The 24721-nt window shown below is 38.5% G+C and overlaps 3 protein-coding genes across 3 annotated transcripts in view; 1 reads left to right on the forward strand and 2 right to left on the reverse strand.

Moving 5' to 3' along the window:
• Positions 1-5987: 5987 nt before the first annotated feature.
• LOC137388412 (uncharacterized) lies at positions 5988-6830 on the reverse strand. The gene has a single exon (XM_068074897.1). It carries the CDS (start codon positions 6828-6830, stop codon positions 5988-5990), a length of 843 nt encoding a protein of 280 aa, XP_067930998.1.
• A 249-nt stretch (positions 6831-7079) lies between these two features.
• LOC137388417 (uncharacterized) lies at positions 7080-10150 on the reverse strand. Its single transcript, XM_068074904.1, has 3 exons — positions 9802-10150; positions 9435-9658; positions 7080-9164 (listed from the first exon to the last, which is right to left on the reverse strand). The coding sequence occupies exons 1-3, from the start codon at positions 10148-10150 to the stop codon at positions 7080-7082; spliced, it is 2658 nt and encodes an 885-aa protein (XP_067931005.1).
• Positions 10151-19014: 8864 nt separating this feature from the next.
• The window catches only part of LOC137396336 (leucine-rich repeats and immunoglobulin-like domains protein 1), a 56595-nt gene continuing 50888 nt past the window's right edge, over positions 19015-24721 (forward strand). Inside the window, exon 1 of the mRNA XM_068082567.1 lies at positions 19015-19226. Within this exon, the coding sequence (XP_067938668.1) occupies positions 19172-19226 (55 nt within the window). The 5' untranslated portion in view covers positions 19015-19171. The remainder of the gene's footprint in view (positions 19227-24721) is intronic.

Consider the following 24721-nt stretch of genomic DNA (forward strand, 5'->3'; position numbering starts at 1 on the left):
AATCTAATAGAGGAGTCAAGATAGTGAATTGAAAATTGTGGTAACAGAAAGTTCATAAACTAAAAAATACGATAGTGAATGTGATATGTTGGTGTAAAGAAATAGAAAATAATATTTGTCATATATGTAAAAAGATACTAGTGAGATAATCTATATGAAAAAAAGTGGTGGATGTCTTTGTCCTTTATAAGGCAGTTTCATCAAATCATGGTCGACAAATTGAAATTACAGTAGTTGGAAGAAATAGTAAAAATGATGTTGTTATTATCATTATTGTGATTGGAAGCGAGCTAAGGCATATTGACTCACAATGACTAAAATTTACAAACAAAACTTACAAATAAATTTACAAAATAGAGTTCTGTGTTTTCTACACAGCTTGCTAAAAATTTAATAGAGTATCATGTCATATTGTCTTAATTCGGTGTAAGGCAATGAGTCTATATTGATGTGCCTTCATTTCAAATTCTTCTTAGCTACATCTTCATGGTGGAGTCTAAGCTTTCCTTGATTTTGTTTCCCATTGTATCCATCGTTTTTTTGACGTCATCAAGCCGTTTGCACATGCGCTCATTCACGAAAAAGGCCGCCATGTTTGTAAAAACCGATTGTTTTTATTTTATTTAATAGTACTTTTTGGTGTTGTTTCGATACTATAATAAAAATATTGCAAACAAAAGCATCGTTTTCAAACATTTATTGCAAAAGCTTCGTGTTTTTAATGATAAAATTGTCTATAAAGATGGCCGACAGCGATAAAATTACGTCACGAAAAAACGAAGGATTGTGGCAAATATAATAGCTGACTTGGAGCTGACTTTGCTTCATTTATTTTAAAACAGAGAAAAGCAATTAGTTGTATCATATTTCGGCATAGATATATAAACCTATGCATGGTTTATATATCTATGTATCTCGGTAACTATGTAACACATCATATCTATATGTAGGCCTACCTATATCAGGTAATGATCAACTGAATGATTCTGTAGGCATATCATATCTGTCAAATGGCATGCATAGCATTTTTATTGGTAAAAATCCCTTTTCATATTGTTATATCATCGCAACAAGCGCAATTTCTCTCTTGTAAGCAGATAAACTCAAACCAGCTTCATGGGAGACCAAAAAGGCTTTTCTTAGCTTTAATAACTAGCACATTATGAAAGTGGTCTGCTATAACATAGCGGTCTGGCACAGCCCCATCGCTCATTCAGTCAGGAGTCACAAGTGAGAATATTCACTTACTAAATATTGTAAAAGATCCGCGGCGACCATTTACTACTGCTCAAAGAACCGAACCACTTTGAGTATACATGGCAACCCATATATTTGTACAAATGTATAAATATGTACAGTGTATCTATCTCAACAGACAGCTGCACGAAATGAGTCTCTCCTGTGCTCTGCCAACCTCTGCTTGTTGAGCTCACTTTACTGGGAAGGACGACTAGGTGTTCGGTCGTTCTTTTTAGGGCCGTCCTGGTAGCAGGTCGGTCTTTCATCTGCCATCTTGGTAGCAGGTCGGTTCTTCATCAGGCTCGGTGGTTGGCCTGGCTGTCCTTATACCAGCCAATGGTAGGCAAGCTGTATTTCTGGTTGGGTTGAGAGCCGGCTTGGTTCCTACTTGCCTCAGTCCGGCGAGTTCTATTTGAGTCCCGAGCAGCTCAGAGGAGCCGAAGGCTTCTTCTTAGCCTCGGTATTGGTGGCTAGTCACGATGGCTCCTTGGTCTAAGACAGGGAGGGGTTACCGTCCGCCCCCACAATCTTGTCATTATTTTGTGAGTATTTTTATTTTATGACCTTTAATAAGTAATGAAAAGTTAACAGCTTAGACTTGATATGATGGTTTTCTTTATATCTGTCAGTTAGGTATGACTTGCTTTAGATCACAACTGATTGGGCCATATTGCTCACTTGTCAGCTATCCCATTGGTTAGCACTATTTAGTGTTTAAGAATGCTGCTGTTTAGGGCCTTCTAAATTCTCTTGCGCCCATTGTAGACGTTTGCTTTATGAAATTGTCATGTGATTAAATAAAAAATACATTGCACAACTTTTTTTACCAGTTTATATCCCATAGTACTGACAAAAATATTTAACTGCTTCGCTACTTGGAAGCTGCAACTTTTTTGAGCAATTAGTACTGAGCATGGAGAGCAGACAATTCTTATGCTGTCACTCATCCGCGTACACTCTCTTATGGTTGACTGAGAACCTCGACGTATTTAAGTTATAAACTAGGAACAGCAAGGCCTGCCTTATGCATTCAAACAGTTTGTTTTACCAGACGCATCTCTAGCTAATCATTTCACATTGCGTTAATGGAAATTTTTTTTATTAGCTTTAGATAATAAATCAAGAATTCTAAGCCGCTGTCGACAGAAGGCAGTGGCAGCATAAATGAATAATGATCATCTAGCTGCCACCCAGCACACTATGTATTATACTTTGGAATGCTTTAGCATCAGCATGATGAATAAAAACAGATGCGCTGCCAGATAGCTGCCAAGTGGTCAAAAGATGTATGTCACTGGAGTATATTCATGCTGATATTACCCTCATCGACTGTTCCTTACTAATAAAAGTAAAAAGAAACACCTATGTAATGCCTAATACTTGAGTAGTGTTCATTTATGCACCAACCGATGAGCCATGCCAAACCAGCAGCTTTTAATGAAATATGCATTGGGTCCAGCAGACCCACTGAGCCCTTGAAACCAACAAAATAGCAAGTTCTTGTTTTGCTCGAAGTTTCCACGGTAAGTTTCATCACGATATTCATATCCGTCCAGTGTTTAGTTTTTGTATTTGACATCAGCTAGTATTTCCATAGAAATTCTATTATCAAGATATTTCCATAGAAATTCTGTCAGATAAATTTATTATCCATAACTTTGTAAAAACGATCTAGAAGCTATATCAAATAGCTGTTATTGACCTGTTTACAAGTGTGAGTTCCAAAGGTCAAATGTGACCGGGGTAAGATTTTTAGAAACCAGTCCAAAGCCTTAGTTCATCTCTAAGCCATACTTGAGTTTGTTTGCTGTATAGCTACTCTGTGTCTAGCAGCGACAAGGCTGTAACCATAGAAGGTACAGTTATCACTCTAGGGGGGAGATAACTCTATGGCTGTAACATAAACGATCACAAAGCCCATAATAAATACAGTACTAGCAAGTATTGTACACCGTGTACCATCCATATCTAGAATATTGAGGCCACAAGAACAAACGCTGCCAACTGGATAGTTTCCAAAATACACAGGTAAAAAAATTACAAATTAAATACAGACCCTGGATATTTTTTACAATAGAATGTTGGCTTCCTACTAATTTGAATAAACTTGTACTAAATTCATGAGATTGCACCAGTGAAACGGCCTGACATATTGGCATAATCGCTAAACACTCGCCACCAGAAACATTTAGAGATATGACTACACCTTCTCTTTGTGTCATTATCTAGTGACATGCATACAGGCAGTTAGGTAGCAGCTATGATCGAGCTCATTATTTTGTTCTTGGCAGAACACTTGGTCGTGAGAGTTGGCTTGGTAATCCTTTACACAGGAGTTGTCTGCTACTAACCTTCCATAAAACTACTACAAGCAGGCCCTGACATGAGCTTAAGGGGAATACATGTAGTTCAGTTATAGAATTTTATGTAGAACTAGTTCTATGAAGTAATGTTACATGGCCTACTTAAAGAAGAGAGAAAATGTCTAGAACATTCTTGGAGTAGACTGGTCATCTGGCTCTTCCTTGTTAGAAAAGATACTGAGATAGCAACGCTCTATTGTTATCATAGAAAATGAGCTATGGCGTGACTCCCTTCAATGTCTAACAATTATAGTAGGAACAGCTCTATATCATTCATGGAACTAACTTTAAAATTAATAGTAGCTCACGCTGTCTAACATCATATATAGTGTCACAGCAAGTTCTTTGCTGGTGTTCTTTGTAACAGAGGTACACATCTCTGAACATGCCAGTGTTCAGCCATATGTCTAAGTATTCACATATTGGTTTTTTGGTATTGCTATTGGTATTCAATGCATGGGTTCATTGAATCATCTCCTGATTGAAATGCCGATCCACTTATTTGTTTAATCTTTCAAACAATTATTTTTCGCTTGTTTGTCCATTCGTACGTCCATCCGTCCATCCGTCCATCCGTCCATCCGTCCATCCGTCCATCCGTCCATCCGTCCATCCGTCCATCCGTCCATCCGTCCATCCGTCCATCCGTCCATCCGACCATTCATCCACCTGTCCATTCATCCATTCGTTCATTTGTTCATTAGTTTGTGTGCCTATCCATTTGTGTATATATCAGTTCAAACATTTGTATATTTGTTCGTATATCTATCTGTATATTTGTATATTTGTTCAGTTATCCATCTGTTCGTTCATTCATTTTTCGTAATTCGTTAGTTTACTGTTTTTTCGATCGTTTGTTCACGCATTCATCTATTCATTTGGCTATTCTTTTATTCGTTTATTCTGTGTATCGGTTCATTCATTTGACTGTACGTTTGTTTAGTCATTTGGTTATTTCGTACATTAATTCCCTCATTCTTTCAGTTTGCCGTTTAAGTTTGCATTAGTCCTTTCACTCATTTATTTCCTAGTCTGTTTTTCATCCTTTGATCTTTTCTTCTCTAGCTAAAAGCTATAATGTGTGATATGTGCTTGTAGACAGCTAATTATCACATAGCTTATTACAATACCGTGCTGCGTGCTCATTGTATCCATGGTAACAGTCTGATAACAACTTATTTCATAAAAACATTCAGTCTTTTTTAAAATAGATGCTAGAGTCTGCTCACCTGAATAGGCTTCTACAGAACATTTATTGTAAGTATTCAACTTCCTACAACTTGACTCGCATTTAATGCCAAGCAATGTGTGGAGACTTTTACGTCCCGCTTATAATTACTTGGGGTTGCTTGAAGAAGGAATAAGTTTCACTGCTAACCTTTGTTTTATTTAGACTACCGTGAAGTCTGTAAAACATAACTTCACATAAACTAGGCGAAAATGTTACATAATACTAACTAAATAATAAAACATAAACTGGACAACCCAATAGCGTAAAATAACACACAGTATACAATATAAAAGTCATGGAACTAATACTGATGGCTGCCTAACCTTTCCATTAAAAGTCTTTCAAATGCCAAAATTAACTTTGTTGAAACATGTATCTTTACAGCAAATAAAAGGTATTACATCAAAAATACATACATTAAATTCACTGACCTTTGTCTCCTTTTAACAACCTTTGTTTAATAAAATTGTTCTGAAGTAAACACTGTTCCCAGTACTAAGGCTTTTAAATTAACTGTTTCCAGTACTAAAGCTTCCAATTAACTGTCTCTGAAATCGGCTGACTTATTTGAATTTAAAGAAATATAAACTAGAGCACCAAAAGGTGTCCTCGGATTGGTCAATCTCTCTGCGAGTGCACCTGAAAGTCCGATCAACGTCAGGACAGGCAGCAGGCCAAACGGTAAAAACGTGGAATTCACCACCGACGCACTCAGTGACACGACGCACTCATTGACCCGAAGACAACAGGTCACATTGGGCCACTTTATTTAGTGCTTGTAGCTGTTAGATAATTAAGAGGCAGGGTGTCTTCCTGTAAAATGTTTGCTATTGGTTTCTTTATTAAAAGTCTCACGCTCATAGGTGTGTTTAAAAGGTTTCTACACTCCCACTTAAATTTGCAAAAATTTACAACCAGTAAATAATAGTAATTAAAATATCAGGATAAATTAAGGTTATTGTAATATATAATGTAACACACGTAGTGCAATATGTAAGCATGAAATATTCTAATTTTTACTCAGCGCTCATAATTCTGATCAATTTTTGAACGGGCCTGTCTAAGGTAACTCTGGGGTGCTTAGGCTTGCCAGAGGTATCAAGGTCAGCTGTACCAGTCATGATTGAGGTCTTCCTTACCAAACCGTCGGATCCTTAATGGACGGCCACTACTACTCCAGTTTTCCAGGAGTTCCGGGGTTCGTTATTGTCAACTATGACAACCAAGTCTCCCACTTTGATATTTTGCCGGGGTGCCTCCCACTTTGGCCGGTTCTCAATCTTTGGGAGATATTGCGCCTTCCAGGTTGTCCAGAATTCTTCCGCCATCTGCTGGGTCTTCCGGTACATGGATCTTCCATAGATCTCAGTCCCGTCAAATTGTCCAGGAGGAGGTGGTAGGTGCTGCGACTTCATAGTCAGAAGGTGATTAGCAGTGATAATTGCTTCTGTGTCACTTAGACTAGCTGTTGAGAGAGGTATGCTGTTAACAGTGGCCATAATCTCGTATAGGGCTGTTCTAAGACCTTCAGTAGTCATTTGACGGTCATACTTAGTTGTCATTCCATTGAGAATTGATCTGATAATGCGGATCTGCCGCTCCCAAATTCCGCCTTGATGGCTGGCTGTTGGTGTGTTTATTTGAAACTGTATTTTATTTGCTAGCAGATAGTTCTTTATTTTACTGTCTTGCATAGAGAGTAGATCTTTTTCTAACTGATTGGGCGCACCAGTGAAATTGGTACCGCCATCACTGAAAATAGTGGAGATTGGTCCCCTGACTGCTTGGATTCTCCTAAGAGCTTGTAGAAAACTGTCTGTTGACAGGTCGTCGACTACTTCGATGTGCAAAGCACGACTGTAGAGACAGGTGAAGAGTACGCCATATCTCTTCAGTTCGGTCCTCCTTTCTTTGACCAAAAAATGGCCAAAGGTGTCAATGCCTACATGAGTGAATGGTGGGCTGAGGTCGGTTCTTTCTTTTGGTAAAAGACCCATCTGCTGTTCTTCCGATTTGGCACGGTTTCTTCTGCATCGTATGCAATGGTGCACAATATTCTTGGCGAGAGTTGAGACGCCGGTCACTCAAAAACCTGCTTGACGCAGTGCTGCTATTGTAGGGTTGTGGCCCTGATGATGAGTAATCTGGTGGTAGTGAGTAACTAAGAGCTTGGCTAGTGAAGATTTGGTCAGTATGACAGGATTTATCTCTTTGTAGCTCAAGGGCGATGTGACTCTGCTTCTCATTCACATTGTCCCTTTTTCATCAAGATATGGTGTGAATTTGAGGAGTTTGCTGTTCTTGGCAAGTCTTTCTTGTTCTTTTAGACATTTAATGTCTTCAGGGAATAAGCGTTCCTGCTCTGCTTTGACTATACAGTCTTCTGCTTCCTGCCAGTCCCTCGCGGTAAGTGTGGGTTTTTTGAAACTTTTACTCTTTAGCATGGCTTTGACAAGGGCAAGGGCTCTGACCAGTTTTTTCCATGAACTGAACTTCTTTATTGTTTCATCCATGTTAGCTTTCACGGTGGCAACTGTGGACAGCGTTTGCTTCACTTTCTTGACCTCAACGCTATCTTGTGTGTACTTGCGGTGGTCAACGTCATCGGAAATATGCTTACTAATATCTAGCTGGCATAAAAGGGCTGGTCCAGACCACCAGTTTGATTTATTGAGCAATATAAGGTTGCACCCTCGTGAAGCTAGATCTGCAGGATTGAGAGATCCTGGAATGTGATGCCACTGAGCTACGTCCGTAGAACGCCGAATTTCAGCCACTCTGTTAGCGACAAACATATGATACTGTGCTTCAGTGTTGCTAATAAATCCTAGGGCAACAGTTGAGTCACTCCAGAAGTGCTCTGCATCGACTGTCAGGTCAAGCTCAACTTGAAGCTGATTCTTCAGTCTTGTCACTTCAACCGCCGCTTGGAGTTCCAGTCTTGGTATAGTCATAGGTTTGAGCGGAGCTACTCTTGACTTTGCCATGACTAGTGCAACATGCACTTTGTCGTGTTTGTTAATCATCCGTAGATATGCACAGGCTTCGTACCCGTCTAAGGAGGCATCACAGAAGTAATGCAATTGAGTGTTTTTAACCTCTCCAAAATCCTGTAGTTTTAAGCACCTTGGGATACTGACATCTTGCAGATTTGACAGCTGTTCTTTCCAGAGAGTCCAATCTTTTGCAAGATCTTCAGACACCGCCTCACCCCAATTTTGAACTTTCTTGCAGGCACGTTGCAACAAAACCTTTCCTTTCAAAAGGAAAGGAGCAAGTAAGCCGAGAGGATCGTACACCTGTGAAACTATGGACAAGATACCCCTTTTAGTGTTTGGTTTCTCGAGCAGATTGCTGCTAAAGGTGAAGCAGTCGTCATCTGTGCGCCATTCCATTACCAAGGTTCTCTCCGCGGGTAATTTGTCTTTGCACAAGTTCAATCCTTGAACTCCCTTAGCTATCTCTGTGGTGGGAATTGACTGCAAAAGCTCTCTACTATTACTTACGAACTTGTGTAAACGCAAGTTGGCACTTCCGCATATCTTTGTTGCATCACGAGCCAGTTGAATAGCTTCGGGAACACTAGCAACACTAGTTATTCCGTCATCAACATAAAAGTTTCTTGTTATAAACTTGCTGGCTTCAGGAAGATCGTTGGTGGCTTGTGTGGCTATTTTACTCAGCGCAAAGGTTGCAACACCTGGCGATGAAGTTGCACCAAATAGGTGCACTGTCATTCTGTACTCTGTTACTGTTGTTAAGTTGGGGTCAACCCACAGAAATCTAAGATAATCTCTGTGCTCTGGAAGAACTTTGAAGTTGTGAAACATTTTTTCAATGTCACACGACAAGGCTACATGTTTAGTTCTAAATCTTAGAAGAATTCCGAGTAAGCTGTTTATATGATCTGGTCCGGCCAGAAGTTCGTCATTTAGACATCTGTTTAGAAACTTCACGCTTGCATCAAATACTAGGCGTAGCTTCTGTTTCTTTGGGTGATATACGCCAAAATGTGGAAGATACCACGCCTTTCCTTGTGGTGTGCAGTGATCGGAAACTTTCTCAGCATGTCCGCTTTTAATCACCTCCTCCATGAACTGAAAGTAATCTTTTTTTAGATTCGGGTCTTTTTTGAGTCTATGGATTAATTGTTCCAGTCTCTTTTTAGCTTGAGCCTTATTGTTGGGCATAGTTGGTAGATCTTTAAAGGGAAGTGGAAGAGTGATCGACCCATCTTCGGATTGCTCCATTCCATCTTCTAGTGTTTTGGTGAACTTTATGTCATTTTGCGACATCTTTCTTCGGTCATCAAGGTCATCAAACTCTGACGCCTGCGCAAGAAGTGTAGTGTGTAGTGACCTCTGGTGTTCATTAATGCCACCGCACAGGGTTCATCCCAGAACAGTTTTGAGCGCAAAGGGTTCGTTCTCTTTTCCAATTATCGTCTCATGTGGTGCTAGTAAGTGTGCAAAATCTCTGCTTATTAGGAGACCTATTGGTGCATCCAATTTGGGAAGGAAGAGTTGAGAAATTTCTTTGAAGAGAGGCATTGAGCTGGCAATTTTCGAGGTAGGAATTTGCATCCGGTTGCAGGGTATCACGTCCTGTTCGTATGCTTCTATTCTGTGGTCTTGGCCATCTGGTGCTCCTTCAAAGCAATCCGCCACGATTTTGTACTTGCTCAAGTGGCTAGTCTTCTTTCCATTTAGTGTTGTTACGATGATCTGCTCCAATACACTTGGTGGCTTCAACCTCTTGGCTATGTCTTTAGCTATGTAGGTACTGTCAGAGCCGTTATCCAGTATTGCATAGGCAAGAATTTTATCTGAAGCGTTTGCAGCCAAAATATAAACAGGCACAACCATGTTGAGTAGCTCTGTTGTGCCGCTACTGTCGGCAGCATTTGAGATTTTTTTTTAGTATTAGATGGTGGCTTTTGTTCGCCAACTGTCTTGACTTCTTGCGTACCTTTGTTGACTTTTGTTTCCTCCCAGTTTTGAGCCGATTTATGGAGGCACTGTAGGTGATCTCCTTTACATTTCCTGCACTTGGCTTTGTCCTTGCACTGGGAAGTCATGTGATGTGGCTGAGCACAGCTAAAACAAAGTCTCTTCTTTTTGAAGACTTCAATTGTGTCACGATGTGACATGGCTATTAGCTTGAAACAAGAGGCTGTGTCGTGGTTGTCTTTCTCACAGTACGCACAATGTTTCACACTTTTGTCGGTTGTTGCTGTGGTTAGAGTAGTGTGCTGTATTGCTTTGCCTCGTCTTTTGTTGTCATCTCTAGTCTTCTCTGGGGCTCGATCATTTGTCATCAGGGGAGTGTTCTGGATCTCAGCCTATTCATTTATTAAAGAGTGATAATCATGGAAATCAGCTTCCCTATCCTCATTCCTCTCTAACTGTCTGATAAGATTCACCCATTTTGTTTTCATCCATAGCGGAAGTACTCTGGCTATTTTCTCTATCTCATCACTGTCGTTGAGGGCTTTCAGTTTTGGCATTGAAATCATGGCACCTTTGATCTGTGACAGGAAGTCTGCATACTTGCGTAACTGTTTGCCATCTGTCGCACTAACGTTTGGCCAATTTTCTAACTTTGTTCGCATAGCACGAGCTATACTGCTATCCTTACCATACCTTCTTCTCAGTTGCTTGCGGGCATCCTTATATGCAGCTTCTGAGTTGAGTGTAAAGTAGCCTGATATGCAGTCTTTAGCTTCTCCACTCACATATTTTTTCAAATACCTAAGCGGCTCTTTGCCTACAAGGCCTTCAGCTTCTATATAACCTTCAAAATCAATCTCCCAGTCATTAAACTCTAGTGGGTTCCCGAAGAAAATGCTGAGTTCCAGAGCTGTGCGTTTAGTGCTTTTCATCATTGTGACAAGGCATTGTGCAAGCTGGTGAATGGGTTCAAGGTCATTATGTGTTTTTGACTTGACATCTACATTGCCAGGGTTAGGTTCCCTCGGTTGTGGTAGGTCGACTGGACTATGCGACCTGAGCTCATCTGATTGCAACTGTTGAAGTGTGAGATCATGGATCTGCACTGCAGGCCTGCTAGAAGTGATTCGCGTGGAAGGTGGAGGTTGTGGTGAACGTGCGTTGCCAGGCTCTAGTCTTTTTCTTGTAGTGCCTTCTGTTATATCCGTCGTAGAGCGATTCTCAGGCTTTGTTGGTGTACTGGTAGCTGAACTGTGTGAAGATTGTAATGAAAGAACTGAAATCGGTGCTAATCTCTGCCTGCTTTGCTTTCTCTCTTTGTACAGCCTCATTTTTTCCTCCAGCTGTTTCCTCATCTCTTGCATTGCTGCTTCTTCATCTTGCAGCTCTTTCTCTTCATCTTGTTGAACTTCCAATTGCTCTATTCTTTGCTGTAAGTGCTGCTCCACTGTTTTAAGCTCACTGATATGCTCAGTGTACATACTTGTAACAGTTGTATCAACTTTATTATCAGAAATAACTTGTATTTCCTCATACATAGAATCAAATTGATTACGAAACTCATTTAGCTCTGTCACATCATTTTGTAACGTTTCAATGCTAACATCAACACCATCAATGTTTTTCCTAACCATATCAATAACATTCTTATGATCTAAGACTGTTGTGCCGATAATGTTCATTAGCTGCATGGCGTCATTGAACTTCTTTAATGCAGCCAATCTTGAAGAGCGTCTAACAGTGTTTTCACTAATTATAACGACATCTACATTATTGTCAGCATTAATTGCCTGCTAATGACTACTAGCACTATCTGAACTGCTCAGTTTTTTCGTTTCAACTCGATTTTGCAAACATGTACCTTCGCTGTCAGTGTCTGAGGCGTCAGTGCGCGACTCCACCGTTTCTTTGCCCAGCTCCGCATCGGCCATCCCGGCGCAGCGCCAAACACACAAGCAGCACCAGAAAACAAGTTAAGCCAATACCGGTTAATTTCTAGCGCAGGGGATAATTTTTAGATTTTGTGTAACAATTCAAAGTGTCAGCCGCTTTCAGATACTGTCAACTTTACAATAATTGAAAAAACAGATTCAAATGATGCACAATTACGTAGAATAAGATCCTACTAAAATTAAAACAGTTTGAAGCAAAAACAACGTGAACCCAACTAGTCTATGAAGTGTAATTGCCCTACGAATGAATTGTGAGAGTGTTCATAAAGTATCATCAAGGTTAACAAACAAGTTGTATGATTGCACTAATACAATCTGATAGGTTGGTGATCTGTCACTATTGATCAAGTAAAAATGCTATATATTAGCAGGCAAGAGTGTTATTGCATATAGATATGCAATGTGTTTTGGCAAATGGCCACTGAAAATCGCAAACGGCTACTTAGCTGTTGTGCTATTAACTCAGGCTTGCGGGTGTTGCAGCAGATTGGGTCCTTGTTGATCCAAGTTCTCTGCAGCCGTGCCTTTGTTTCTTGTGCTCAGGGCTGCGGTCATATAGCAATCGTCTTCTCTTGAGATAATTCTGTAGCCGTGCCTTCGCTTGCTATTCTTTACCTTCTTTTAGGAAAGATCTCACTGTGGAGACTTTTACGTCCCCAAGTAATTATAAGTGGGACGTAAAAGTCTCCACACAATGGCTATATACATTTGTCCCAGTAAGATTTCTGGTATACAGTTGTATATAGGCCTATGTATGTATAACTCTTTATTGGCATAAGTCAATCATCAGTCAACATCGTTGCATGGTGTTTTCGTTACACACCAAAAGATAAAATGAAAAGACAGAAATCAGGAATTTTAGAGTGAATTGAACAAAAGTGCTTTAAAAGTTGATAATCTAATAGTATTGCGGAAAAGTCGGGATATACAGTAGAATTGTTAGTTGCAGTAACAGAAAACCCGTAAACTGAAACATACATTAGTGAATGTAGTAGCCTATGTTGATGTCACAGTTTCTGAATTTATCTTCCCAAGCAAGTGACACAGCAAGTGATACAAATATATTTTTAAAAGCTTAGATTATTCATCATTCCTTTAGAGACCACCACCAATGTTTGCATTGCTCCAGCAGCCATGTTTGACAAAGCCAAACCTTCCCAATTACCAAGAAGGTCTGTACTCAAATGTTCGCAATCGCCTCTCACTCGTTTTCTGTTAACGCTGGATAGAAATGGCGTACAGTGTGAGCCAGATTTAATATGTTGGTCATACAGTAACTGTTTTCAATTGTCAGTTTTTATTGTACTAGTGAATGCCCTGCGTTGCACGGGTATTAAAACAGTTTATAAACAGTGGCAGATAATTTAGTTGGCGTTGGCTAATTTGAGTAAGCCAGTATTCGTATTGCTAAACTTAATAATAAGAAACGTTAGAGCAAGCTTTAGTGACGTTGCGCATATCGTTGAGCCGCTGTGCGTATTTTAACCCAGATTAATAACTTATATCACCCGATGAAACCGCTGCATCTCGTGTAGATTAATGGGATAGCGTGTACCCTTGCAAACAGGAAGTTCCAAGATCAAATTTTTTTCGATACAGATTTTTCGTTGCTAGATTTTATTTGCTGCTGGACAGACAGACAGACGGGCTGTAGCTGGACAGACAGACAGACGGGGTGTAGCTGGACAGACACTGAATGACAACAGACCACAAAAAACTTTGTGATTTATATATATAGATTGTCTTTTCTTATGGCCCCTCATGTTTAGCTGCCTAGTCAGTGTATGTACTATACGTTCCGTACACATGTACACACAAGCCAAAGAGCATTAGGAAGGAGCTTTCACCCCTAATGATAAACATTTTTTAACTTAATCTGATTTTTTTTCTGTAAAATTTCCATGTCTATTTTTTGTGCACCCCTTTCTAAAAAATGCCCTTTTTTATCCTAAGCTGAAAATTCTCAACTAGTCGAAAAAATTTGAACTCCTCAAAAAATTAGGTTCTAGTCTGATAATTTCTGACTAACCTGAAAATTTCAGTCCACAATATAAGTATAGATTGTTTCCATAACAGCCTTGTGGGCCATTTTTTAGTATGTCAGAGAAACTGACCTATCTTAACCAAACTTGTTAGCTATGAACAGAGCCTTAAGCCTGATTCACACTATATCCCAGTATGTCAGCGTTATTCCCACAAGACATCAGTAATATTACTCACACTATCATAAACCCATCCACGCTTACATCAGTGATTAGTACACAGCCTAGCGTTCTCAATATACAACCATATAGTTGAAATGATGAAATAGTCATCCAGCAGCAACCATCGTGAAGAGAAGTATCGATCAAGCGATTCATGACAGCAAATAACCATCGCCGAAGTGGTGCACAATGCGGCACAGACTGTCAAGGATGCACGACGAAATATCTTGACATATAGCCTTTACCTCAGCGATGGCATTGGTAACAATCAACAAGAGGACAACTTTGACATGCAGCGATATAATGTGAACCAGCCTTAGTGGTTATATAAAAGTGCTTAACAAGAATCGAAGTGTGTCTATGAAAGTTTCAAAGCACTTAAAAATTAAATCAAATAATTGAATATTGGATTAGTGGAGTAAGGGAGACAATAACTACTCAAAGGCATTTGAACTATTGCTAAGAGCCAATAGAAAGCATCAATACAAGGTTAAATTATTTGTACTATTGCTAAGAGCCAATAGAAAACATCAATACAAGGTTACATTATTTGAACTATTGCTAAGAGCCAATAAAAACATCAATACAAGGTTACATATGTAATTCTGATTTGAAATTGTGTGACCCACAAAATTTCCTATACATGTATGTAAATTATTAATGCAAATACCATATACGTAATTTATGTTATTAATTACAAGTCAACTACATGTAGTTTATTTTCAATAGCAGTAAGTTGAGTGAGTGTGTGCGACTTGAATAACCTCCATAGGCTCGATAAATAGAGACACGCCCACTTCCTTTGACCTAACTTCTTTCATTATGAGGTCATCTACCATCTATTCACAACTGCAGCTACACAAAGGCAAACAATTGCTATAAGTTGGTGCACTTTACTATCACAAATTAAACATTCTGAGGAAAAGCTAAGCACTTGAGACATGAACCTTGTGCTGAGGATCTTACAAACCACTCTCTATTATTAGCCAGTCTCAAGCATGCTGACAAGTGCTGCCCTACCCTGTTCAAAAAACATTGAAAGTCGTCTCAATCACTATGTTTCCATGATGCGCAGTGCTTCGGAGTGGCGCCCTCTCCGAATCATGGAAACGGCGGCTTCGCACTAAAATCACTGCGCACTGATCAGTGCGGAGCCAGTGCAAATTCGCAGCAAGGAAACAGCTGCTGCGCAGTGGCTGGGCATAGCTCTCATGCCGTGGAGACGGATTCTTCGAGGGCCGTGAACTAGTACAAATGTTATCCCGCTAATCTTGTTTTTTTCTATTCTTCCGATCTTCTTTCACCTATATTTAATTATGGTCTGCACCCACGAGGATGATGAGGTGATTACTTTCCTAGACTTTGTTATCGGTGCCAACACTCTTTGAAAAATAAGTGGCAAGTCCTAAATTAACGCTTAAATAATATATTACTTAAAAATACTTATTAAAAATATATTACTTTATAAAAAATTGTGTTAAGGTTTGTAAAACCTGGTGAATGTGTATTGTAAATAAAAGTATAATGATGACAGAAGCATAAAAAGACCGTTTCTGACGTTCGGTATCCATGATCGATTCAATTTCTCTATCAGGCGATTCGATTCATACAATTTCTCTTCTCTGCTAATTTGCTGAAAACCACTGCGCAGCATGGAAACGTACAATCCCCTCGACTTCGGAGGGGGCTGCTTCGCAGTACTGCGCACCATGGAAACATAGTGAATGCCTGCTGTACTCACTAACAGTAATTGAAAGAACAAATATTACATGTAATTTACAAAGAACCTGGCTTAAACCATTACAGACTAACAAAGAAACTTGAAATTTTTGAAGCTTTCAACTTAAAAATTTCCGAGCAAACAACATCCGAAATATCTTAATATATAATATAACTTTTGAGAGTCTAATGAATACTTGTATTATAAATTTGCATTCAGGTTCACTCAAGGTCATTTAATGTATTTTAATACACAGCATGTACATGTATATAACAGTATGTACAGTACCATTATCAATTCAAAAGTGGAAGTCCCTTTAGTCACAGTAAGAGAGTTGAAAAGTGAACCTAACGTGCTAATCGTTAGGTGTGCCGTGTAGTGGCACACAATGGTTAACTTGCTAATCGTTGTGTGCCAAGTGTGCTAACATCTTGTCACTGGGGACAAGACGTTAGCATGCTTGGCACACATAAAAATCATAACTTGAAAGTATCTCAACCTGGCAAATCCATTTTTAAGAATCGTATAAACTCCATGACACTACATTTCTCTCTCTTGATGGTTTGTTGACTATGACAATGGATTTCTATATACAAATGTGAGACTATGTACAGTCAATGCATAACCTATAATTGAGTATAGAGCGATTTTGATGTCAAGTACATATTGTAGATCCCGGCATATAGTGTGATAAAAAACTGATACCAATGATGCCCTTTGTCCTTTTAATCAGTTGGAGTTCACCACCTGAGCCTGTACAGGGCACAAACCATAATTTATTGCTCACCCTATGTACTTGGTCAAGGGTAACAGAGTTTAAGAACTTTGGTCCCCTTGAGCCTCGCTATGCAGCAGATTGTTGTCAGAGTAGGTTATGCCTTTCTTTAGCTGCTTCACCTTGTTAGTTCATATTCGCCAGATGCTGCCATAGCTTTCTTCATTTGTATATATCTACCCATAAACAACAATACAGAGAAACCCTCAAAACACATTTATGATATTGTTACCATTAAATACAGTCTTTACTATTATCTTCACAATAATAAGATCTATGTTTGTCTGTCTGTTCATGTGTCCGTCCATTCATGTGTTCGTTCATGTGTCTGTCAGTTAATCGTTCGTCTGAAGCCATGAGTAGATGTCAAACTCTCAACACGCACCTTCATACACTGACACTCCTGCTCCTGGGCCAATTGATCATCTTGCCAAATGTTGGAATAATTGTGCAGATAATTATTACACCTGATGATCTCTCATGGCACACCAGACTGCCAGGGTACTACTATAGATGTAATGTTAATTGTACACATAGTTATTACACCTGATAATCTCTCATGGCACACCAGACTGCCAGGGTACTACTATGGATGTAATGTTAATTGTACACATAGTTATTACACCTGATAATCTCTCATGGCACACCAGACTGCCAGGGTACTACTATGGATGTAATGTTAATTGTACACATAGTTATTACACCTGATAATCTCTCATGGCACACCAGACTGCCAGGGTACTACTATGGATGTAATGTTAATTGTACACATAGTTATTACACCTGATAATCTCTCATGACACACCAGACTACCAGGGTACTACTATGGATGTAATGTTAATTGTACACATAGTTATTACACCTGATAATCTCTCATGGCACACCAGACTACCAGGGTACTACTATAGATGTAAAGTTAATTGTACACATAGTTATTACACCTGATAATCTCTCATGGCACACCAGACTACCAGGGTACTACTATAGATGTAAAGTTAATTGTACACGTAGTTATTACACCTGATGATCTCTCATGACACACCAGATTGCCAGGGTACTACTATGGATGTAAAGTTAACTGTACACGTAGTTATTACACTTGATAATCTGGCACACCAGACTGCCAGGGTACTACTATGGATGTAATGTTAATTGTACACATAGTTATTACACCTGATAATCTCTCATGGCACACCAGATTGCCAGGGTACTACTATAGATGAAAAGTTAACTGTACACGTAGTTATTACACCTGATAATCTGGCACACCAGACTGCCAGGGTACTACTATGGATGTAATGTTAATTGTACACATAATTATTACACCTGACGATCTCTCACGGAGCACAGAACTGCCAGGGTACTACTATGGATGTAATGTTAATTGTACACATAGTTATTACACCTGATAATCTCTCATGGCACACCAGACTGCCAGGGTACTACTATAGATGTAAAGTTAATTGTACACATAGTTATTACACCTGATAATCTCTCATGGCACACCAGACTGCCAGGGTACTACTATAGATGTAAAGTTAATTGTACACGTAGTTATTACACCTGATGATCTCTCATGACACACCAGATTGCCAGGGTACTACTATGGATGTAAAGTTAACTGTACACGTAGTTATTACACTTGATAATCTGGCACACCAGACTGCCAGGGTACTACTATGGATGTAATGTTAATTGTACACATAGTTATTACACCTGATAATCTCTCATGGCACACCAGATTGCCAGGGTACTACTATAGATGTAAAGTTAACTGTACACATAGTTATTACACCTGATAATCTGGCACACCAGACTGTCAGGGTAATACTATGAATGTAATGTTAATTATACACATAGTTATTACATCTGACGATCTCTCACGGAGCACAGAACTGCCAGGGTACTACTATGGATGTAATATTAATTGTACACATAGTTATTACACCTGATAATTTCTCATGGCACACCAGACTGCCAGGGTAATACTATGAATGTAATGTTAATTATACACATAGTTATTACATCTGACGATCTCTCACGGAGCACAGAACTGCCAGGGTACTACTATGGATGTAATATTAATTGTACACATAGTTATTACATCTGATCATTCTCATGGCACACTAGACTGCCAGAGTACTACTATGGTTGTAATGTTAATTATAAACATAGTTATTACACCTGACGATCTCTCACGGAGCACAGAACTGCCAGGGCACCCGCACATTATAAATTTTAGCCCACAATACTATATTACAGCTTCCACACTTTCATCCGGTTTGAAAATTGAAAATAACTTTACATCCGTTTGTCACCCTTCTCGTAATTGCTGACTGCTGACACGTTCGTAATGAAGTCAAGAACAAAAACCTTTTAAATTTTTTTTTCTAATCACATCAGGTGTGAATGGTGCTCGCTTATTGTTTGCCTCTAATTGAAAGCAAGGTAATGTTATTCTATTAGCTCTTTAAAGGCTTCCGATTGGCCAGCGCTAATACTTGTGTAATCTGTAGGTGAGTCGTGTGTGGAACGACTGCGCATTGATTCGTTTATGGTTCTCTTGTCTGTGTGCGCTTTATTGGCAGTGGAATAAGCACCCGAGAGAATTCGTTGATTATTTGAAACAGGTCTCTACATTATAGCCTACCTAGCAATTACTGTTATATGTATAAGTGGATGTGGTATTCATACAGCTGCGTTCTTGTCACTTGAAGAGAGACCTGCTGACTACCAAGATGCAAGTGCTGACAGCTGGATTATTGTTGCTGCAGATTACACCTCTTCTTCTCGGTGAGCTGTTACTGTTTGTTTTGTGTATAGTCATGTTGTGCCTCTATCATGGTGGTAATATTCACCGATGCGAGAATAGTCATTCTTTAGATATCTGGGCACTGATATTTAAACATACATGCGTGTTTATGGAGCAAAATTCAAATGAGCTGAATGGAATTTCACATTGTAAGTACCGCAATCAGGCTGGTTTACTCAAAGACATTTTTTGCAAATGGCGACAGGAAAGTGGAAGTTTATCCGAGTCGCGACAAGTTATAGATAAACTTATACAGAGTTTTAGTAGATTTATCAAAAAGTATTTTTTATCATTAACAAGTATTTTAATGTTTGAGGTGATCTGACTGCCAGGATGTTTCAAGATTAAAATCAACAAAACATGATCACAGTTAAAATGCTCAGATAAAGCGAACCTGTGATTATGACATCTATAGTTACAATGAGACCGACAGACTAGTGATGTCATCGACTAGACTAGCCGATAGCAACGATAGCAACTAGTAACGTCATTTTGGTATGCATTTTGCTTCTGAGCATTTTAACCGAGATCAAGTTTTGTTGATTTTAATCTTGAAACATCCTGGCAGTCAGATCACCTCAAACATCAAAAACAACCACAAATGATAGAAAAATACCGATACTTTCTGATAAAATCTACCAGTAGTTTGTGTAAGCTTATCTTAAGACCAAAGCTGCTACTTCTAGCTGATGCTATGTTACTATATAATTCCAACTTGTAGCCAATTACAGTGAAAGAGTAGAGTCGAGTAGAGGGAATATATTAATAATTTTCTTGCTCACAATATCAACATACTGTACCTAGTTTAGCAGACACATGACAGACTGACTGTGGCTTGTTGACCTCTATTGCCACTTTACAAAAGTATCCCTCAAAAAACTAGCTGTTCTCACAATTTATAGTGTAAACACCGATCAGTGCATGCTCTGATTTCATGAACAGAAACTTTTAGGTAATTTAGCACAAAATTCGACTAATTTTGATATTATTACATAGTTTATTATATTATTATTATATATTATTATTATAAAGGATCACAACTGCTTCCGACCAATATTTTACAAATGTAGCTCATCTTTTTGTCCAATTTGCGAGCTTGAAATGTCAGAAAATATAGTATTCTATTAAAATAACGCAAAAAACTTGTTACAATCCACTCTGTAATTGAATCTTCTACCGGTAATGTACTATACATACATTATACGAAGTTGCCAATTAACCTTTATGACATTTACTGACATAGAGTTATGCAAGCAGCGCACAATGAATGGTAAATCTGTGATATTTCTATAGTTTTATAGACTATAGAAAATGCTTTGATTGTGTTTATCTGGTTCAGTTTTACTAGCATGTATACACCAGATAAAGTAGAAGTTTTAGCCAGATGTCCTTGCAATCTGAGCGCAGAAAGAAAAAGTCTCTCTCCTAAGTTGTTAGTCCAAATATGAACCACAATGTTTAACCAATGACAATGCTCTATTACCGGTGCTGTTTTTATTTCCCAGACATTCTTGGTGAGAAGGTGATCATCAGGCGCTGTCATTACTTATTATGCAACGTATTATTATTATTATTATTACTATTATATTTATGTGAGATAGTAAGCTGAATAGAGCAGAATGATGTCACATTGAATCTTGAAATACGCCAGACTGCCCTAGAACTAAAGTTGACGTTTGAAGTCCTCCCTCCTGTTTCTTTCTCTTTTTTGCTTGCACCTCTTCTCTTTTCTCTCTTTGTCTCTCTCCTCTTTCCCCCTCTCAGTCTGTCTCCATCTCATTGTCTCATTTTCATCTGCTTTTTTCCTCCTTGTCCGGCCTTCACTTCTTTTTTCCTTTTTACCTTTCTCCTTACCCCACTTGCATTCTCCCATAGGCCTACATCTCTCTTCCATTTCCCCTTCCTCCTCGCTTTCCTACCTCCCATCATCCTTCAGCCATTTAGCTTTATTCTTCACTCTTGACCCATCACCCTTTCTCTTTCTCTCCCTTCAATCTGTTTACTCAATCTGACCCCTTCAATTCTTTCAATTTCTCTCTTTCGGTTAAAAACTTGTGTCTATGTAGGGTGTAAGTGTCAGTGCAGCCAAGTGTAAGTAACTCATACTTGGCTGCCCTGACTTTCATCAATATAGCAATCCAGCAATAGATAATAGCCCAGATGCATATAATATGCAAAGTGTAATAAATGATGAATGATGATGAGATACCAGGAACTCAACGAAATGAATGAATACTGTTTTACAACATACAATGTGTAGCCTGACTGCAGTGTAGCACTGCTGATCATTACTACTGGGTGGGGGGGAGATAGATTTATGCCTGTTGCTCCTATTTTGTCAACAGTTTTTGGGCAATTCTGATGTTAATACTCTCTACAGTGCCTACTTTGTTTACAACATCTACACTGTTCATAGTATTAATTCTGTCTATACCATATACACTGTCTATACCATATACACTGGCTATACCATATACACTGTCTATACCATATACACTGTCTTTACCATATACACTGGCTATACCATATACACTGTCTATACTATCAACACTGTCTATACCATCTACACTGTCTATACTGTCTATGTCATCTGCACTATCTATAGAATTTACATTGTCTATAGTAACTACATTGTCTATGTTATTTATTCTGCCTAGAAAATCTCTAGTACTATGGATGTGGTTTGCATAGTTTATGGGTGTGGTTTGTGTAGGTTATGGGTGTGGTTATAGATGAAATATGATTCAACTGCCGGATATTTGTTATGAAAACACATATAGTCACTGGATCTGTAAATAATAGCCAAAGACAACATATGTGCCGCAGCTGTTGTGATGTAACAAATATGCTGTGAAGTTGACCACAAATTCTTCATGTAATTTACTTTTGAAAACTTGAGTTCATCGCTCTGGGGAAGTTTTGTTACAGCAATGCTGCAGGGCTGTCTGCCATTTTGTGACAAGAGAACTGTTTTTTTTGAGGTGCAGGTTCTAAAAATTTATAGAATATGAAGTTCCTTAGATAGTCAATATTAAATAGTCTAGACTCTAGAGAAATAAGTGTTGATACCAGATGAGATGAGAATGTATGCAGAGCACTGGTACATCATAACGCAGTACGAATATTTTGATAAGGTAACACTACAACAATTTCAACTGTTTCGATAGAAACACTTGCCAACCAATCAGGAACTACCATAATAGAGGTCGCAGAAAATATGATAAGGGTCTTTAGCGTTCACGTTTCATGCCTTTGAATTCAAATCAAAATCTTTTACAAATAATTTGTTACAATGACTAAAAAATCTCCTGTAATCTATATATATACATCTCAAAGCTTGTGTGTCCGTAGTTTGGGGTATCCAGCCATAGCTATTAAAATCTTGGAACAAAAAGTTCACACTGTATTGAACTTTAATTCACAAAGATTGCACACGCGCCGTGTTTGTACACCAATCCACTAACCACAAGTCTATGAAGGCTCTTATGCTTCTGTCAGATAAGTAATCAAACTTTAGTTAAAAGTTTGAAGTTTACTAAAATACATACAGAAATTTACTTCAAGTATGTGTTGAGTAAACTAAATTCATTTAAGTTAGATTCAGCATTTATGTTACATGTCTGTCTCGAAGGTAAAAGCTCTGCGCATAGTACATTGGAATGTTAGATTTCTTGTAGATAATAACCACAAAATACACTAAAGTTATTGTAGATAACCATAGTTACCAAGGTTAACATATTGTTTTGTTACTATTTTTTAATGATGATGATTTTGATGATTTTTACCAGGTATTTGCATTAGATAATTACTACCATAAGTCCTTATGCCCAAGCCGCGTGGCTTGTTGTTGGGCGCGGCTTCTGGTTCAAGATCATAGGCCACGGCTAAAGCCAAGTTTTAAAAACTTACGTGGGGCTCAGGGCGGCTTCTCGATAATTGCGGTCTCTGCTCAGTTTTGCGCTATAACCATAGAATCGCAGTCATGATACACTTTTATGTACAGGGTTTTGGCGACCTACTCGTTTGTTTTCAAGGTCATGTTTATGGAATACTTGAGACTAAAAAGTAATTTATCGCTCATGTTTAACTTACCACAGTCATAGGTTATTAACACCTTTTCATTCTTGACCAGCATCTTTTCATAAACGTGAAGCCCTCTAACAGCGTAATAAAAATCTAGCTGAGACATGGCAAGTAAGTTCTTGATGCAAGGATTTAAAAATTTTAATTCGAACTTGGAAGTAAAAGAAAATTATTTTTATGTGCACTGGTGTAGCCTGTTTTCTTATTCAAGAGGATGGGGGTATAGCGAAACCCGTCTCAACACTCTCGCTCTCGAAGGGGTCAAAGACAACAAAACCTCAGTCATTAGCCGCGGTCTGTGGGCATATGCGGCTTGTTGGAGGATTATTTTTTCTTTCGTGAGACATCTGTTTCTGAGCACAAGCCGTGCGGCTTGAGCATGAAGACTTACGGTACAAGTTTTTTGAATAGCCATTACTTGCTAATGATTTCACATTTACATTTAAACATCTTTATGGTTTTATTTATTTTCTTAAGTTATTTGAAAAAGTTTGAAACCCTTTACAGCTGTTTTATTTTTTCTCTTAATTCGTTTGAACCGCACCAAAAACACTTTTCTCATGATATGAAGTTTAAAAATTACAATGGTAGATGTTGTATATGTTAAATAAAAATAAATTTTTTGCCCGAAGACTTTTTATTCCTCTGGCACTGCCGGGCATTCACCTAGTCTGCTATAAAAGGTATGTTTTTTCTCTGTATTTCTGAAGTCAGGGTTAAAGGTTAAGATAAAAGATTGCTTTGCACAGGGCTCGAATTCATAACATTCACTTCTGCTAATCACTGATCGACAGCCTTCTCGTGTTTTAGAATAATTGGGCATATAGTTATTCTCTGTGTTTATCAGCACACTTGATGATCTCTCATGAAATACTGGACTGCGAAGGTACTAGTCCAGTACAATATATACAGTGAAACTCGGATAACTCAACCTTCAAGGGACCGAGCAAAAGTGTTCGAATTATCAGAGTGTTCAAGTTATCAGAGCACTGTCACAAGTCCATGTATTCACTTATTTATTAGTAGATACATGAACATATACAAACTATAATATAAATCAAAAGCACAAATGGCTTGTTTCAAATTAAATGCTTCTAATGTAAAGTTTAAAACGTTTTTATCAAAAAGTATAGAGATTTTTCTATCACTTGAGATTGGTTTGTTGTTTGAGGTGATGTTATTGCCAGGATGTTTTTTAGATTGACATTGGCAAAACTTGATCGTTGCTGAAATGCTCAAAGAAAAGACATCTTTTTCTTTTGAGCGTTTTACCCACGATCAATTTTGCCGATCTTTCTTGAAGTTTATGGAAAGATTACCTTACTTTACCTGGGATTCGTTAAGAGCAACACTCCGAGGCAGTTCAATTAAAAGTTTTACGAGGTTTAACAGT

Source organism: Watersipora subatra, chromosome 1, assembly GCF_963576615.1.
Source record: "Watersipora subatra chromosome 1, tzWatSuba1.1, whole genome shotgun sequence".
Classification (NCBI taxonomy): domain Eukaryota; kingdom Metazoa; phylum Bryozoa; class Gymnolaemata; order Cheilostomatida; family Watersiporidae; genus Watersipora; species Watersipora subatra.

What these genes read in the sequence shown, in the direction of transcription:
- LOC137388412 (XM_068074897.1), bottom strand. Translation starts at nt 6,830, where the DNA reads ATGGGTCTTTTACCAAAAGAAAGAACCGACCTCAGCCCACCATTCACT.
- LOC137388417 (XM_068074904.1), bottom strand. Translation starts at nt 10,150, where the DNA reads ATGACAAATGATCGAGCCCCAGAGAAGACTAGAGATGACAACAAAAGA. An exon ending in GGAAACAAAAGTCAACAAAG is followed by an intron (nt 9,659 to 9,801) that starts GTACGCAAGAAG and finishes CAAACGCTTCAG; the next exon opens with ATAAAATTCTTGCCTATGCA. An exon ending in TAGAAGCATACGAACAGGAC is followed by an intron (nt 9,165 to 9,434) that starts GTGATACCCTGC and finishes CTTCTTGCGCAG; the next exon opens with GCGTCAGAGTTTGATGACCT.